The 19,404-nt window shown below is 45.0% G+C and overlaps 1 protein-coding gene across 2 annotated transcripts in view; it reads left to right on the forward strand.

The window, feature by feature from the left end:
* PCMTD2 (protein-L-isoaspartate (D-aspartate) O-methyltransferase domain containing 2) overlaps window positions 1-19,162 on the forward strand; it is a 90,940-nt gene extending 71,778 nt beyond the window's left edge. For both annotated transcript variants that reach the window (XM_086932800.1, XM_086932801.1), the window contains 2 exons: window positions 14,875-16,866; window positions 17,097-19,162. In XM_086932800.1, coding sequence (XP_086788926.1) covers window positions 14,875-15,260 — 386 coding nt within the window. In that variant the 3' untranslated portion in view covers window positions 15,261-16,866; window positions 17,097-19,162. The remainder of the gene's footprint in view (window positions 1-14,874; window positions 16,867-17,096) is intronic.
* Window positions 19,163-19,404: the final 242 nt, after the last annotated feature.

The raw sequence follows: 19,404 nt of genomic DNA on the forward strand, positions 1-19,404 counted from the left end.
TCCACTTGCTTGTCTCCTAAGCGAACCAAAATAAAAGCTTCAAATTCTAGGTTTATGACAAATGAACTGTCTTTTAAATGCCACTATACTGCATTGTAGGGTATTTAGTCAGCCTTTCCATCTTAAAGAGAAATGTAACTAAGTATGCTGCCTATCTATCCAATCCACCATTTTTTGGCCTCATTTGTTTTCTAGTTTTTATAATTGAAAAAAAAATTCTTTGAAATGTGCAATAGAAACGTTTTCTCTTTTGCATTTTCTGGAGTCTCATCGATCAGATGAGATAGGTTTCGAAGTTGCGATAATTGATGGAGAAATGGGATTAAAAGCTTGTTCCTTTTCTACTATTGATGATGGGTACCAGGCACATGTCCAGAAAATTATAAATATTGAACACAAAATCAACCCCATTGCAACTTAGACATCTAGTTTCGTATTATGCAGATCTTCGGAAACATCATGGAAAAGTGGACCATATAGAAGGTAGTCCAAGACCATGCGGACCGAGGTGTACATACTGTTCCCTTGGTTAACCCAAAGATGTCATGTTTTATCCCATCAGCCATAAACCAGAATTTTAACTCTGCAGGACACTGTTCCTATCCAGGATTTGGATGAGTGCATTATAACTATCAATAAAAGAAGTTTGCTATCCTATAACAATGAATCTAACAAGCTTGCTGCCTATGGTAGGTCAAGCCTATAAGGAGCTTGCCTCCCTCAATGGGCACACAGTGCGTTTGGAGCGAAGTTCACCAGATGGCAGTCAGTGGATGGTCTCATTTGTGTATCCCTATTTAAATTAATGAAGTTCAGAGACCATATCTATTCATATGACTGAACTTGTCACGACCACCAAGACTGTTCCTGTTAGAAACCATCAAAACTAACTCGTAGTACGTTCAGGTTCAGTGAGAACTGTCCTGGTGAGTACAAGCATTGTGCCACTGGGTGCCAATGAGCAACTCCTCTATTAGCAGAACAAGATCCAGGTTGTCCAAACAGCTTAGAAAATAGCTTAATTAACAATTTCTGAAAGCAATACAAGTGGTTGTTCAACAGATGAACTTACACTATGAGACACGTGGCCATGATCTTTTTGCGTCTTCTTGCACTAGATGGTGATGATTTTTTCACCTAATGGAGAAGAAAGTGTCCTCCCACTGTGAGAGATTGCTTAGAAAGAGAATGCTTTGTAGAGCATGCAGCACACCTCACCGCGTGTCCAAGACATTGTAACTTCTAGCTGCACAGTCCACAACGCCCTCGTGTTATTAAATCGTGTAGGGTGCCCCAGTACCTAGACAAGGAAAACAAAAGCATTATCTTAGCTGTAAGGCCATACTCAAAGGGGGAGATTACATACTATAATATGGTAAATCATCAAGTGGAAACTCTATTATTTGAGCTAGAGAGTGGGACATTTCCGCTGTTTAGTATGGAATGGAGGCTCTGTCCAAGACCTGGGGTATGGCCATTCCAGAAATGAGGACTTTTCTAGCTGACGATGCTGATAGAGGCTTTGTCCAAGACCTGGGTTATGGCCTTTCCAGGAACGAGCGGGCTTTTCTAGACAAAGGTGCGCATGTTAGAGGCTCTGTCCAAGACCTGGGTGATGGCCATTCTGGAAATGAGTGGGCTTTTCTAGATGAAGATACTAATCTTAAAGGCTCTGTTCAGACCTGGGTAATGGTCATTCTGGAAATGAGCGGGCTTTTCTAGCTGACGATGCTTATGTTAAAGGCTCTGTTCAGACCTGGGTAATGGTCATTCTGGAAATGAGCGGGCTTTTCTAGATGAAGATGCTAATCTTAAAGGCTCTGTTCAGACCTGGGTAATGGTCATTCTGGAAATGAGCGGGCTTTTCTAGATGAAGATGCTAATCTTAAAGGCTCTGTTCAGACCTGGGTAATGGTCATTCTGGAAATGAGCGGGCTTTTGTGGATGAAGATGCTAATCTTAAAGGCTCTGTTCAGACCTGGGTAATGGTCATTCTGGAAATGAGCGGGCTTTTGTGGATGAAGATGCAGATGTTAAAGGCTCTGTTCAGACCGGAGTTATGGCCATTCTGGGACGAGTGGGCTTTTCTAGATGAAGATGCTGGTATTGGACGCTCTGTTTAGACCTGGGTTATGGCCATTCTGGGATCGAGCGGGCTTTTCTAGATGAAGATGCTGATGTTAGAGGCTATGTTCAGACCTGGGTTATGGCCATTCTGGGAACGAGCGGGCTTTTCTAGATGAAGATGCGGATGTTAAAGGCTCTGTTCAGACAGGGGTTATGGCCGTTCCGGAAATTAGCCGGCTTTTCTAGATGATATACAACAGTATTTCTTCAAACTTAACAGCGGGGTTGGTCTGTTTGTCAGGGTGCATTTGGCAGCACAAACAATGTAGGAAATCTACAGAAAACATGCCCTCATTAAGAGTAGAGTAAATATGAGATTTCTTAGAAGTGTTTTTATCAATGTGTAGGTTATTTAGAGTTTGGTAGAGGAGTATGACTGTGTTGTATCCTACCTTATTTCTTAGATTTTCCCTCTTTTGGTTCTCTCTCCACCCCTCTGTTTTCGCCCTGGTGCCAACTGTTTTCTCTCAGTGGGTTATTGATGTCGTTGCTTGTGACCCATGCTGAATAAAGCTAATGAAGAATCAATTGTATTTGATAAGTTATTTCACATTGCCATAAGCTAGGGATGCTCCTGTCCACCACACCCCCAATTCACCCCCTCTTAGAGCCGGGGGAAGCAGTAAGAGTACATTGGCCGAACACTGTCGTAAACATTTGACCTGATAGTCTGCCTGCCACCTGCCCGACAGGTCGTAGTGACGGCGAGGTGCCAGTCACTCGCAGGTCCGTGAAATACCGTATTCCAACACATAGTTGCAATTTGGAATATTATCCACCTTTAGGCAGGTTCCCAAGAGATCCTCATCAGGCTTTCCCCTACACTACATGCAGAGCTAAAAAAAAGAGTTTTTTTTTCACCATCCCAACCAGATACCTTCCCAATCTTACCCAGAAGTGAATGACATTATTAAGGCAGAGCTGTTTTCTAACTGTGACTAAGAATAATCCGAAGTGTGCAAAAATTCGAGGGATATTGTGGGAGTCTGGTTATTATGGGTTACATTACATTAGTCATCCATCTGAGAAATTCACTACCCACCAGACTACAAATGTTTCCAGACGCAACCCCAAATCTAGCCGCTAGATGGCGGTATAACAAAAACTATGTAACTACATCACATCTCGTTCTGGAAAACTATTGTTACAAGTTATGCATGTTTCTTTGGGAGACCAACGTTGCTCCGACCTTTTTATATTTGTATTTATTAATTTGCTGCATCACACATAGAAATAATACACAGGAAGAACATAAAATAGTGCATGGTTATTAAAACGTTGTGTTTGGGGAAAGTAATGATTAAGACACTCCAAGCATATCTTAATTATTGCACCCAACATTATGCCTTGGAGTCCAGTACACCAGTGTTGGATTGGGATTCAAAATCAGCCCGGGCACGCAAAAAAAAAAGTAGCCAACATTTGCCTATTGCTTTTCCTCAAAACAAAGCTTCGGCTACATTTTATTTTAAAAATGGTAGGTGTGTGGGGGGGGTGGTTAAAAAAATGCACGTATTCGTTTACACTGGTGACTGAAAACAAGTGAGGCCATTTCTGCTCAGGCCCCCTGCTCTGCTAGGTATGCATACTTTAATGAATGGGCCAGGCCTGAGAGAGAAAGAAAGTGACACCTCTGCCTGTTGCTAAACGTGAGGTAATGAGCGCCCATCTGCCTCCAGAAAGGCCACTCAGACACCCACTGGGCCGTTCGCTGTATCCAAACAACAGCGCAACTGCCCAAATCTGCCCCCCAGACTGTTCCAAAAAGCAGCCCACAGTTGGAACTCGGCACCGGCCCCTCAGGCATCGCCCGAGTGCCCGCGTTACCAATCCGACTCTGGTACTCACTGAATACTCTGTTCAAAACCCGAGCTTTGCCCATTCTAGAAGTGAGCAGACTTTTCTAGGTGAAGATGCTGATGTTAAAGGCTCTGTCCAAGACTTGGGTTATTCCGGAGATGAGTGGGCTTTTCTAGAGGAATTTTATTTATGTTTAATTATTCGTTTTATACAGCACTAGCTAGACCCGAAGGTATCATAGCGCTTTACATGATCGTGAAAGAATACAAGAACTCGGGCACGCAATAACATCTGAAGCGAGAATTAATGGATAATAGTACACATCAAAGAAAATATTAGCAAAACCCAAAAACAAGAGAACAATGCAATAGGATTTAATAGACAACATAGGCAAGTAAACAGCTGACTATGACAGAGGGTCTAGTCCTGTACAAGAAATAATTAACCAAGTTCAGTAATCTAATAGTTAAAGTATTTGTTGAGGAGGAGTTTCAGGTCTCTTTTGAAGCTAGGTAAGGATGGGTTGTATCAAAGGGCGCAAAGTAGAGATTTCCATTTGCTCTGAGCATTTCCGGGAAAATAACAAGACTTGGTTGCTGATTTTTTAGGGCTCGGCCTACGTCACCACTTCGTCAGAAGTGGGGCGGAGCTCCGAACCGTTTTGTTACGGGGCTCAGAATAGTGAAGGTAAAATTCCTCAGTGCGCAAGATTTTTCGGTAGTTTTTTTTGGCATCTGCATGGTAATTGGTCCTCGCGGTGCTGTGTTTCTAGTAGCCTTCACGCAATAGGCCATATGGATTTCAGTTTCTGCACTTCCTGCATATTCTGTGTGGTTACGCTCAGGGGAGTGTTAACAGCTCTTACTGCACGCTACCACCAGTCATACACACCTCAAGCCATCACTACACGCTTCCACCAAACACACACACCAACAGCCATCACTGCACAATTCCTACAGGCACACACATCCACCACCCATCAATGCACACACCAATTGATAACGCATTCACCAATTAATATTGTACCTATCGCACTATGCTGCACTTTACCTTTTAAAGATAATGTGTTAAAGTGCAGCATGCCACCATTGATAACATTCCAATCCAACACACATATCTCCAACACACACCACATGCTTCCACTCCAAAACACATTGCCATTTACAATGCCATTATCTCTAACTCAAACAAACCCGAGCCCTAATGCATTCCTAATGCTTGTTTTAGATTGGGAGGTAGGAGCAAAAGTGTGTTGGGACTTCAGTAGTCTAAAGGGATACCTTTCCTCATCAAACTAAAAGTGACGGGTGCCACGCCTTTAAAATGAACAAAAAGTGACATGTACCACACCCTCAAAATGAACTAATAGTGACAGGTGCCACACCCTAGAAATTAACTAAAAGTGACAGGTCACATTCTCCGGAAATTATGTATGAGACCACTTGTCCCAAAGGGGGCGGAATGCCATTGGGGCGGTCTGTTTTGAAGACCCCAGCGATCCAGAACCCTAGGAATCCATGTGTTTAAGTTGTGATGTAGAGGTGTACGTCTCTTTTAGGGGTTGCTTAGAATACATATAAGGCGTCCTTAAGAGCCGTGTACTGAAACTAGGAGCCTGAATACAGAAAGAGGAACTTATCAAATGGATCCCGCTGAAGGGTGGATACTCCACACTCAATAATTATAATCGGAGCATATCACCAGAAAGCGTGGACGAGAAAGCTCAACAGGAAGCTCCTAACGATATGGGCCGCGACGTTACTGGTTTTGACAATGGCTTGTGCCACCAGATGGAAGCGATTAGTATCCAAATGGGGCCGCTCCTATGGTATCCCGGCCCCTTTTGGGCAGGTTGTCACATACATCATTTCTGGGGAGTGGAACCGGTCACTTTTAGTTCATTTCTAGGGCGTGGCACCTGTCACTTTTAGTTCATTTCTAGGGCTTTGCCCATTCTGAAAGTGAGCAGACTTTTCTAGATTAAGATGCTGATGTTAGAGGCTCTGATTTATGACCAATCTGGAGATGAGGCAAAACCAAAGGGGATGAAGGACGGAGTGTTGGACAATGCAGGCACTCACCCCCATTCAACTGATCTGGGTTTAATCCATCATCATTCTTTAGCTCACTCCGCCACCCCAGTTCAGACATGGCCATATGCAAATCAGTCTGACCCTGTGCCTCATGGAAACAGTCCAGACCGAACTGTCACGTCATGTCTTCCCTGGACCAGCAACAATCATCCTGCGACCGGTTTCTGGCTAATCAGCCGTCATCAGCCAGGCTAGCTTGAACCCAGTGGTAAAGTAAGCAAGGGACCCACGTCTGGGCATACCGCGCCAACTTAGGGTGAACAAAACAAAACCAAAGATGATGATGGACGGAGTGTTGAAATGCAAGCAAAATCAATGGCATGCCTTTTGATGGAGAAAGTCTGTTCGGGAAGCACATTGATGAGGTGCTTCAAGGAATAAAAGCAGACCCTGATAAAGCTAGAGCTCTGGGGTCTTTACAGCATGGCCGCTTCCAGTCCTTTCATGGCAGAGGATCGAGAGGACAATTCCAGCAGCGCTCCTCTTTTCAGTCAAACAGGCACCAGCCGTATTATCAACGGGGGTACCGTCAGTTCTCCAACAATCAGCAGTATAGGTCCTCTAACACATCATTTCAGCAGCAAGGAAGGAGAAAATCTGCTGCAAGAGGAAAGGCGCAAGATTCTGGTCGAAGACAGGTACATTCTTCAGGTGCCTCCGGCCTGTCTCATCTCAAACAGTTCCATTACCTTTCTCAATTTCTAAATTATTGGCAATCAATAACATCAGACAAATGGGTGCTAGATATCATAACACAAGGTCACACCCTGGAAATCTCACAAAAACCTCCAAACGCCCACCTCTTTACAGATATAAAAATTATCTATCAGCCCTCAAAATGGAAATTTTAACTCTCCTTATGAAAGGGGCAATAGAAGAAGTCCCACCAGAACAACAAGGGACAGAATTCTATTCGCAATTTTTCCTCATAAAGTAAAAGCAGTCTACCAAATGGAGGCAGGTAATGGACCTCAGAACTCCGAACAAATACATAAAGAAATTCTCGTTCCACATGATGTCCTTACAGGAAATCCTGCTTTTACTTCGCAGAGGTGATTACACTTTTTGGATGCATATTTCCATTTCCCAATCCACAAGAAACACAAACAGTATCTGCGGTTCATGGTGGCGGGGCGCCATTACCAGTTCGAAGTATTACCTTTCGGCCTAAAATCTGCCCCAAGGGTTTTCACAAAATGTATGGCACCAATCGCAGCACATTTAAGACAACAAGGTCTCCAAATTTTTCCATATTTGGGTGACTGGCTGATAAAAGGGGCATCGTACCAGGAGACACAGCAGTCTTTACAAATCTGTATGGATCTTTTCCAAAAATTAGGTCTTCGCAATAAACAGCGAGAAGTCCTCCCTTACTCCTACGCAGTCACTCCAATTCCTTGGGGCTCTATTAAAAACTCAGGAAGCAAAAGCTTTTCCCTTAGAGGAACGCATAACAAAGATTTTAAATTTGACAGCATCAATAAAATCAAGAAAAGTCCACTTCAATCAGGATCTTCAAGTCTTTACTGGGAATGATGTCATCCTGCATCCCATTGGTTCCCAACTGCCATTTGCATTTGAGACCGCTACAAGAATCCCTAGAGAAGCAATGGGTTCAAACCCTAGGTTCGTTCGAAGACAAGCTACTCATCACCTCTCTGAACAAACATGCAATGTCATGGTGGGGTATCAGGAGCAACTTACCAAAGGGTCTTCTGTTCGAACCTCAATCTCCAAGTTACGTCATGACATCAGACGCTTCATTACAAGGTTGAGGAGCGCACCTACAAGACCTAGAGATTCATGGCCATTGGTCACCTCGAGAGGCAAAGCTACACATCAATCTTTTGGAATTTAAAGCAGTTTTCCTGGGTCTTCAAGCCTTTCTTCCCAGAATTCGTGGCACTTCGGTCCTAGTAAGGACTGACAGTACAACAACAATGTTTTATCTTCTGAAGCAAGGTGGCACGAGGTCAAAGCCCTTGTCTGCTCTGGCACAGAAAATTTGGAATTGGCTTTTACATCACAACATTGCTCTACAGGTGGAACATGTTCCAGGAGTGGATAATACAAGGGCAGATTCGTTAAGCAGAACATCTGTCATTTGCCACAATTGGGAACTGAATCAAGACCAATTTCTTTGAATATTCAATCTATGGGTCAAGCCAAATTTGGACTTTTTTAAGAGTCAAAGCAACAATAAATGCAAACATTACGCAAGTAGATTCCCACAAAAAGGATCAAGGGAAATGCTCTACATCTCCGCTGGACAGGGATGTTTGCGTATGCTTTTCCTCTATTCCCTCTAAATCAAAAGATATTGAGAAAGATGAGATCAGAACCATAATTTTAATAGCCCCAGCTTGGCCGAGACAGTTTTGGTACACGGAACTTCTCCAATTGTCTGTGGAACCCAGGATACAGTTTCCAATGGTCCAGAATCTGATTACCATGAACCAAGGCCAAGTTCTTAACCCACAATTGAACTCTCTAAAATTGTCAGCTTGGAACCTTATGAACATGAATTTCAGTCACTAGATATTCCTCAAGAATGTCGTGAAATACTGGCAAGTTCTACACCAATGTCCACTAACAAGACATATACAGCAAAGTGGAAGAGATTTTGTAACTGGGGTATTTCGAATAATGTACATCAATCAATCAATCAATCAGTGACACTTGTAAAGCGCGCTACATACCCGTAGGGTCTCAAGGCGCTGGGGGGGGGGGGGGGACGCTACTGCTCGAACAGCCAGGTCTTCAGCTTCTTCCTGAAGGAGAGGAGGTCTTGGGTCAGGCGCAGGTCGGGAGGGAGGGAGTTCCAGGTCTTGGCGGCCAGGTAGGAGAAGGACCTTCCTCCTGTAGTCGCTCTTCGGATGCGGGGGACGGCGGCGAGGGCGTGGTTGGCTGATCGGAGGTGGCGTTTGGGAGCGTAGAAGTTGACTCGGCTGTTGAGGTAGCTCGGGCCTTGGTCGTGTAGGGCCTTGTGTGCGTGGGTGAGGAGGCGGAAGGTGATTCTTTTGTTGACGGGGAGCCAGTGAAGGTCTCTCAGATGTCCGGAGATGTGGCTGGTTCGTGGGATGTCGAGGATGAGTCTGGCTGAGGCGTTCTGGATCCGCTGGAGTCTCTTCTGGAGCTTGGCGGTGGTACCGGCGTAGAGGGCGTTGCCGTAGTCCAGTCGGCTGGTGACGAGGGCCTGGGTGACGGTCTTCCTGGTCTCGGTGGGGATCCACCAGAAGATCTTCCGTAGCATGCGTAGGATGTTGAAGCACGCCGAGGAGACGTTGTTGACTTGCCTGGTCATGGAGAGGGAGAAGTCCAGGATGAAGCCCAGGTTTCGTGCATGGTCTGTCGGTTTGGGTGCGGTGCCCAGGGCGGGAGGCCACCAGGAGTCGTCCCAGGCGGAGGGTGAGGAGCCCAGGATGAGGACCTCCGTCTTGTCCGAGTTCAGTTTCAGGCGGCTGGTTGTCATCCACTCGGCTACCTCTTTCATCCCTTCGTGCAGGTTGGCTCTGGCGGCGGCGGGGTCGTTGGTCAGGGAGAGGATCAGCTGGGTGTCGTCGGCGTAGGAGATTATGCTGAGGTTGTGTTTGCGTACGATGGCCGCGAGGGGGCTCATGTAGACGTTGAAGAGGGTGGGGCTCAGAGATGATCCTTGGGGGACGCCGCAGATGACTTCGGAGGCCTCTGACTTGTACGGTGGAAGGCGGACTCTCTGTGTTCTTCCGTCGAGGAAGGAGATGATCCATTCCAGCGCCTTGTCCTGGATGCCGATGTTGCTGAGGCGCCGTACTAGGGTGCGGTGGCAGACCGTGTCGAATGCCGCAGAGAGGTCTAGGAGGATGAGGGCCGCTGTTTCTCCCTTGTCCATCAGGGCTCGGATGTCATCGGTGGCGGCGATGAGGGCGGTCTCGGTGCTGTGGTTGGCTCGGAAGCCGGACTGTGAGGGGTCGAGGGATCTGTTCGTCTCGAGGAAGGCGGCCATCTGCTTGTTGACGGTCTTCTCAATGACTTTGGCTGGAAACGGGAGGAGCGAGATGGGGCGGTAGTTCTTGAGTTCGGTGGGGTCCGCTGTGGGTTTCTTGAGTAGAGCGCTGAGTTCGGCGTGCTTCCAGCTCTCAGGGAAGGTGGCGGTGTCGAAGGATGTGTTGATGATGTCTCGCAGGTGGGGTGCGATGACAGCGTCGGCCTTGTTGAAGACGTGGTGAGGGCAGGGGTCGGTCGGTGATCCGGAGTGGATGGAGTTCATCGTGCGGATGGTGTCTTTGGTGCTGATCGGGGTCCAGGCGTGGAGGGTGGTGGTGGGGGGCGGTTGTTCGGTCATGGTGTGCGTTGGTTGGTTGTTGAAGCTGCTGTGTATGTCCGCGATCTTGTTGTGGAAGTATGAAGCGAGGGAGTTGCAGAGGTCTTGCGATGGGGTGATGTCGTTGTTTCCTTTTAATTCCTTTGCATCCTTTTAATTCCTCGCCAGAGCAAATTCTTCCATATCTGCTTCAACTAGCCAGGTCGGGGCTTTCTCATACTTCAATAAAAGATCATTTAGCGCTATCTCCAGATACCGCAGATCTCAAGGCTATCCGTCACTTTGGTCTCAAAGACTAATTAAAGAATTCCTAAAAGGCTTGTTCAGGAAATTTCCTCCAATTAAACATCCTCCGCCTCCTTGGCAACTCAACACTGTCTTGTCACAGCTGATGGGAGCTCCTTTTGAACCAATTCACAAAGCTGAGTTGCAATTTATATCCTGAAAAGTAGCCTTGCTTCTTGCTCTCACTTCGGAAAGGAGAGTCAGCGAGATCCAAGCTTTCTCCATTCTGGATCCCTTCATACAGTTCAGATCAGATAAGGTAATTTTCAGAACAAATCCGAAATGTATTCCCTAAAATACCTTCTTCTTTTTATCTCAATGAACCTGTGATCCTGCCTACATATTTTAAGAACCCTTCCACTGCAGCAGAAAAGGCTCTACACACTTTGGACATTGGAAGATGTCTAAAATTTTACATAGAGAAGACAGTCATTTCGTAAATCAAATCAATTGTGTATAGCTTACTCGGGCCAAGGAATGTTTTGGCTCTTTCAAGAACCTCCATTTCCAGGTGGATTGCATCCGCCATTGTCTTCTGTCATGAAAAGGCGGGAAAACCTCTGTGCACAAGAGTACGTGCTCATTCTGCTTGGAAGATGGCAACTTCAGCAGCTTTTCTAGCAGGCATCTCGCTTCCAGTCATTTGCAAAGCAGCAACTTGGTCAAATGTGCATACATTTACCAAATATTATTGTCTGGACACAGAGTGGAAAGCAGATTCAGCTGTGGGTCAAGCAGTTCTGCTGCATCTATTTCACTAAGGTACTTGTTTTTCTCACTTTACAATTCATTATTTATGTAATTGTGTGTATACATAGATATTTTCAATTGTAAAAAGCTGTTGCAAAATTTCTTAATGGGTCCTTTCTTTAAAAACAAAAACAAAAAGAGAGCGAGAAATACTGCAAGATTCTGAGACAAAGGGGTCTAGCCTAGAAACGCTCTTGGAAAAGGACAGCTATCTATACTGATACAAGCATGTGAATCTATGAAAGATTCAATACTGGAGAAAAAACTAGTTACCTACCTGTACACTATGGTTCTTCAGTATTATCTTTCATAGATTCACATGCGCCCGCCCACCACCCCGTTTTTTTTTCTAGGTAGACTGCCTTTATCTCTGATTTCTTACATAGCTCACTCTTGAGCTGTTGGAAATCTGAGGTATGGTGGCTCTGCTGGGGATGGTGTATCTTGGTGCTGGCAGCTGATTGGCTGTGCTTTGGACCACATAATGAGGAGGAGAGGTTGCCTAATGTTATGCTCCTCTGTGGTTTCCAGGCAGTTTTTTGTTCTACTGCTATGGTTATTCTTTTTACCGGGAGAGTCCCACCATGACGACGGGGAAGATACAAGCATGTGAATCTATGAAAGATAATACTGGAGAACCATAGTGTACAGGTAAGTAACTAGTTTTTTTGTGCCATTTGTCTGGCTTGCTGCTGTCCATCGAGGAGCCTTAGTGGCCACCTTTGTTAGCTTGTTGATGGCTGGACCATGCCTGTGTAGTTTGACATGCTTGATGCTACAGTTTGTAAGATGTAGTGTTCATCGTTGTGTTTGATGGACTGAGAGGTGCTCCTCCTAAGGAGCATTGCAGCTGCACTGAGGCATAAGCAAAGAGCAGCAATTGCATACTGATCTATCTGGGAAGATTTTAGTTCCCAAGCCCAGTCTTTGACTAAACGATCTCAAAACAAGCCTTTGGCTAAGGACCTAATTTAGATTTTGGCGGATGGGAATACTCCCTCACAAAGGGGGCTGATATACCGTCTGCCGTATTACAATCGTATTATATCATATAGAGATTGTAATGCGGTGGACGGGATATCCCTAACATTTGTGACAGACTATTCCATCCGCTGAGATCTAAATAAGGCCCGAATTCACAACTGTGGTGAGAAGTGGTGATGATCATCAATCCAAAAGTAATAGGTTGTGTACTGCAGGTTAGGTGCGACAGAGGGTCTTAAGGTTGCTGGCACAGCAGCATTCATACCGCCTAAGGCAGGACCAATTGAACATGCAGACAAGGGTTCCACTCGTGCGATATCTCAGCGAGTGCTGCAGCTATGGGAGAGCATAGTGTGCGATCTGCAGGTCCTACGGTCATACTAAGTTAGTGCTTTCCAAACTGATCTCTGTTCCATGTGCATGGCACTGATTTGTGTACCATCCGCATGGCACTAATCTGTGTACCGTGCGCGTGGCACTGATTTGTGTACCATTTGCATGACACTGATCTGTGTGCCGTGCGCATGGCATTGATCTGTGTGCGGTGCCCATGGCACTGATCTGTGTGCCGTCCGCATGGCACTGATCTGTGTGCCGCGCGCATGGCACTGATCTGTGTGCCGTGCGCATGGCGCTGATCTGTGTGCCGTGCGCATGGCGCTGATCTGTGTGCCGTGCGCATGGCGCTGATCTGCGTACCGTGCGCATGGCACTGATCTGCGTACCGTGCTCTTGGCACTGATCTGCGTACCGTGCTCTTGGCACTGATCTGCGTACCGTGCTCTTGGCACTGATCTGCGTACCGTGCTCTTGGCACTGATCTGCATACCATGCTCTTGGCACTGATCTGTGTGCCATGCGCAGTTCGGTTATAGGTGAGCTAGAGTATTTAGCTATAACGGTGCTGCGTGTTAACAGAAGAATAAAGGGAACTGGTTGACAAGTGTGAACCACTCAAAAAGAGAGCAGAAGATGGCCAATCTTGTCTTTGTTTGAAAATAACAACATGAATCGTGTGTGTTATTTGCCAGTGACATCAGATTTATCAACTGCCAGACTCTGGTGAGGATAATTTGAACATACCATTTATATATCGAGTAAAACTATATAATCTTGAGGTGTGTATCTTCTTTTATGCATCTCTATATATAACAAGGCATTCTGCTAGGGATCGATACAAGTTCTTAAGCAGAAGGATCTTCAACACAGGCCATTATGGTAGCTTATAAACCTCCACTGTTGACGTGCAAGAGCATGCTTTCTTATGGGCACACAGATGCATGAGCAGCATAAACCTGGACGAGTTTGTGAAGTTCCGCGGACGTGACCAAAAGAATCTGCCACACTACTGCACAAATGGCACCATGCGCAGTGCAAGATGACGCTGCTTTGAGTAGATGTTCTACTTGAGCTGCAGCTTTCTCAACGCGAACAGAAGGTTTCTCAGTGCGAGTGGTAGCAACCATCCGCGAACGCCCATGTTGAGAAATCTTGCCCGGAGGTGGCTTGGAGTAAGATTTTCCTTGCTGAAGCTCGCCAACTTAACGTTTCCGAGCGCTAGCTAGTAAAAAAACTCCACTCCACTCTGCAGAGTTTTTCAAAATGCCACACCCTGCGCAGAGTAGGAAAAACTCTGCGAGCGTAGTGGAATTTCATGCCCAGGCCTATGAGGAAGACTGTATCTGCAAAGTACTGATATCCCGAGTATAGTACTAATACCAAAATGAACATTTCTGGAGAGGTACCCGAAGTTGCTTTAGTTTTAACACTTCTTTTCAAACTCTAGTAAGTAGTTAATAGTTATTTTAGAGTGCCCACATTCTGTGTTCTAGTCTGCATAAAGAACAGTAAAGACCTTTTTACGGGGAAACTCAGAAAGTGTGTAAAGGTGTGTTTATTGTGTGCAGAGAGCATACAGCTGTGCCCCGATGGTGACACTGTTTTCAAATGTTGTATTTAAACTTCTGTAAATTGCTAGGAAAGGCATTTAGTTTCCAAGAAAGTGATCTTATTTGCTAGGCATCAAAGAAGCCAACTCCTGGAAGAAGAGAGGATGCTTTGGTAGAAAAGGATGGGTTTTAAATCGTAAAAATCCACCCAGGTTAATCTCATCATAAATTACTCTGTGATGGAGTGAGGTATTGGACTAGCTCTCACCATAATTTTCTTTCCGAGAGAGGATGGAGCTGTGCCTTACTAGCAGCCAGAGGAACCGAGTGGAGAGTGCAGGAGCATATGTATTCCATAGTCCTAAAACCTTTTTTACCCCCGTCACCAACAAACACAGCTTGTAACCCCTGACATTAATGTTCCCTGTTCAGTCCCAATTACGCTTTCAGACTGCGGTTCACCCATCAGGTATGTTTTTGTCTTTGTTACATCAGCAGTTGTAACTTAGTTTCTTCATAGGCACTTGTGTGCGTGTTTAGTTTGTCAAAAAAGAAAAACATGTTCCTTGAGACTGTGACCTTTTCTGTATTTTTTTAGCTTTGTTTGCCTTGACACTGCATATCCTTTCATTATCTCTTACAGCTCCAGCAAATGTCCGCACCCTACAGGATCTGGCCCGCATTTCTATCCGTGGGACAATTAAAAAGCTAATCCAACCCGAATCCAAGGGCAAGACTGGAAATGGGCTGAAGAACCCGCCACGGTTCAAGAGGCGGCGGGTGCGCAGGCGCCGCCGCTTGGAAACCATTGTGTTTCTGGACAAGGAGGTCATTGCTAGTCGCATCCCTCACCCTTTCGACGATAACAACAACTTTGAGGATGGTGAGGAGGAGAGACGGGAGGAGGAAGAGAAGGTAGTCCCAGGTGTGAAGCCGGACCCTCCTGTAAACCATCTGAGGGAGAAGATCTTGTGTCTCCCCTTGCCTGACCCGCTCAAATACTACCTCCTCTACTACAGAGAAAAGTAGAGGTGTCCCATGTTTGAGGGGGTCACATAGATGGAACAGTAGTTCAGGATTGATCCTTTGTAGGGCTTAACAAATGCATCCACCTGCTTGCTGGTTAACATGACCATGGACGGCGTTAGGCTGTCTGAGAACTGTTGCTGCTGTATGTCTGATGTATATGTTTAAAAAAGACCACGGCTTGCACAGGTAGGAGGGGATTTACGCTGATGGGAAGTTGAGGGGTGCGGCTCCTTCTCTTGGCCTCCCTGTTCGGTTGCCCGCCGTCCTCAGCAGGGTTTCCTTTGATTTTCAAAGCAAGTTTGTGGTGTCTTGAATTGACTTTTGCGCCTGTTACATACAGGAGAGCTTCACTTCCCTATAAGCGGAGTTTGTCGAGGTGCCTCAACATTTCCACTCAAATTTCGGTTTGAGGATGGTTTAGAGCACAACTTCCAATCACCACCATGCCTGACCTTGTCTTGATTCTGCTTCAGGCCGGGCAAATTCACGTCTTCTGGTGGAAACGTGGTCTCACTCTGGCCCCTTCTGTAAATTAATCTGCAGATAAAATCCCACTGTTATTGCAGTTATTTAGAGAGAGCTGATTGCTCCAGAGGTCAAGCAGTCCAAGCACTCAGGTTATGTTATGGCCAATTAAGTAAAGTTTTCCCAGCGCAGGAGACTACTTGCACCTTTTCCGCCTTTATTTTTTTCCATTTCATAGTTGTAAAGCATAGCTGAAAATGAAACCTGGGTGATACAAGAAGAGGGGCTCTTGTAATTTTGTGTGTATTTAATTATTATAGCGCCTTTTGCAGCCTAAGTTCACTGATATTCAGAGGTAAGCGTGGCGGGATAGAGATTTTGTTTTTTATTTAAATATTGGTACTGTTACAAACCAATATATATGCAGTTAAATGAAATATAAGCATTATAAAATGCTGTGCGCGTGAAATATGAGCTTTGAAGCTGTATTATTGAAATAATGCAAAAAAAAGTGTCTGCTGAGAAGGAATTTCAGGCATATCTAATATGCCAGTTTCTATGTATGGACAAGGCAGTGTATAGTACTCCACAAAGCGGAGGGAATGGTGGCCCAATTCGGGAAGCTGTGAAATACTAGAGAGCACAGAGGGGTGTGGATTATTTTAACTTTGTCTTTAAGACAGGTTTCAATCTATGCATCAATCGTGTTGCTTACTAACCAGTCGCCATTTAGCGTGTGAAACAATCTCTGAAATGTGGGTAAGTTACAGCTTCCTGTTCAAATTCACCGACTTTTGAGCGCCAAGATGAGAATTCTCTATTCCAAAAGTTATATGATCTGTGTCGTAAAGACTACACTACACTGGCAGCTTGTCTTCCGTCTTGGTGTCTGAAGGATAGACTGCTCCAATTCACCGTTACCCCGAGCTGCAGGCTCGGGGTTAGTCACTTAAAAACAAGTGCAGCATGTTGGCATGCATACTGCCAAAATGCTGTGAGGCTCACAGGTTAGTCACTTAAAAACAAGTGCAGCATGTTGGCATGCATACTGCCAAAATGCTGTGAGGCTCACAGGTTAGTCACTTAAAAACAAGTGCAGCATGTTGGCATGCATACTGCCAAAATGCTGTGAGGCTCACAGGTTAGTCACTTAAAAACAAGTGCAGCATGTTGGCATGCATACTGCCAAAATGCTGTGAGGCTCACAGGTTAGTCACTTAAAAACAAATGCAGCATGTTGGCATGCATACTGCCAAAATGCTGTGAGGCTCACAGGTTAGTCACTTAAAAACAAGTGCAGCATGTTGGCAGGCATACTGCCAAAATGCTGTGAGGCTCACAGGTTAGTCCAAAATGCTGTGAGGCTCACAGGTTAGTCACTTAAAAACAAGTGCAGCATGTTGGCATGCATACTGCCAAAATGCTGTGAGGCTCACAGGTTAGTCACTTAAAAACAAGTGCAGCATGTTGGCATGCATACTGCCAAAATGCTGTGACCGGCATATCTAGTAGTATGAAATAATGTTCCAGGTGTACAGGACTGGCAGTGAGTGCGGAAGCAAAGCACTGCGTTTCATTGGACATGGAAGTACTACTAATATCTCGGATTAAAGCACTTGCAGACCGTGATTGTCCTTTCTGAATTTCCATTGCTGTGTCAAGATAGCGTCTGTCCCACGTGTCGATTTTGGATTTAATTTTCGCTCTGGTTAGTGCTGTCTGTGTGAGATGTGATGCTTCAGAGGTTTGTGGCAAGGTTGCAGAGACCTTCCCATGTTGGTCACTTCCGTGGCCTGTAGCAGGCTGACTTTAATGGGCTTTTTGTGATCAATGTTGCTGAGATGTCAGAATATAGTTCATCATCTATTGTAGACCCACGCTGCCATCTTTCCGATGTTATTGCTCACTAAAATATGGACTAAGACCCCAGTGAGAGCACCTACATTATGGATCCAGTAATACCCCATTTCATAAGTAAATTCCTCATATAGGTTTGAAATGCCAGTTTATTTGGCCATTGGTCATGGTTGACCTCTTATACACTGCTCAAATACAGAAAACCTTTGCTAACTGATATTGTAACATGGGTTTTGCTGGATGTATTTAATTAGTAGTGTGGCTCTTGCACTTTATGAATTTATTTTTTTTCCTAAGTTGAGCAGTGAAAGACACTGAGTGCTTCAATGCTGACCTGTGCAGTGAAAAGCAATCTGCCCCATCCATCGTCTTTAAAATTCAGAAATGAACTAACCTGGCTTCTCGTTACATGCTCCATGCCGTTTCCCTATCTATAGCAATCCGTTTTTGCTGGAAATTGACTGTATTTCGAATTAAAAGTTTGTCTTGCTAAAATAACTCAATAGATTTTGAATCTACACCCCAACTTCGTAGAGATGGCCCTTGTACGCAATTTCATTCCTACTTGAAGTCAACAAAGAATTGCGCCTTCTCTGGCAAATGTTTGGAAGTATTGCTTTTTGGCTTTATTGTCTTTGGGTATTTAAGCTATATTATAAACACACTTTTATTCCCTGCAGTCAGTCGTCTTGAAGGAGTTACTGTTCTTGTCGCTGTGGCGTAGTGTGGACTTGCATGGTAATTTGATGGACATAAAAAAAAAAGTAGTAGCCTTAAATCCTATTTTTCTCCTCAAGCTTCAGACTACCAGCAGTCCTTCTACTTTGGTGTGACATCTCCTCTGATACAGTCATCTCTTCTCCGTCTGTTGTATACTTTTGCCTTTGGAGACAGGTTTTGGAGAGTGTGGGTGGATGCCTTTGCACATTTATCCTCCACCGGAGACTGCAGCAGCCCTATGCTCATTGGCTGATTCAAAGCAACGCGCTGCTTCAAGCCAGGCAAAAAGAGGGGCCAGTGTCCCAGGTGACAGGTCGACACCCGACACGTTCCATCTGTAGCTGGGCAAAGCACCAGCAGCAGAACATGTAGGTTTTTTTGTGCTAGTCATATACATTTCTATATTGCCCTTAGATGATTTTATGTGACTGTAAAGATTTAATGGGAAATAATGAGAAATGAAGAGGAGAGCTTGTTTCCTATACCCAGCACCTTGGTGGCTCTGTATAGTTGTAGATTGGGTCCTGTGTGTACACAGTCATCCGCAGATGTATATAGGGCGTGTTCAGCAGTTCTAAGTACAGTACTTTACTCTTTTTCTATTGTCAATAATGACAATTTTTTTATCCGACAGATTCCTCCATTTGTTTATTGACTCATTTGCTTCTAAAATGCTTTTGTGACTCCTGTTTGTAGAAAAGTCATGACTGATGAAACAAGCAACAATTCACAAGGTGCAACATTGAAGGGGGTGGGGAGTTGTGCATTTTCACGTACAGAGCACCCATGATCTGCACGCATCTTGTAACCTATGCTGTTGTATGGAAGTAACTTGTTTCATTAAAGGTGTACAGGACGTCTGTGGTGTGCAGTTTTGTATCTGTCTGGAGGGCAGGGCCCCTCATCCCTTACTTGCTTTATTCACATCTCCTAATTTGACTTGTGGCATTACTCCTTCTGTGTCAATGACTTACAAGCATTCAGTATTTATTTGCTGTGAATGGCATCTTGTTTTATCCTTGTATTGTTACTCAGCAAGAAGTATTTTGTTTCGTAAATCTATTTTATTTTTCGTGGAAAAGCTGCATCAAAGTAGCAGACC

Source organism: Lissotriton vulgaris, chromosome 7 (assembly GCF_964263255.1).
Source record: "Lissotriton vulgaris chromosome 7, aLisVul1.2, whole genome shotgun sequence".
In the NCBI taxonomy this organism is placed as follows: domain Eukaryota; kingdom Metazoa; phylum Chordata; class Amphibia; order Caudata; family Salamandridae; genus Lissotriton; species Lissotriton vulgaris.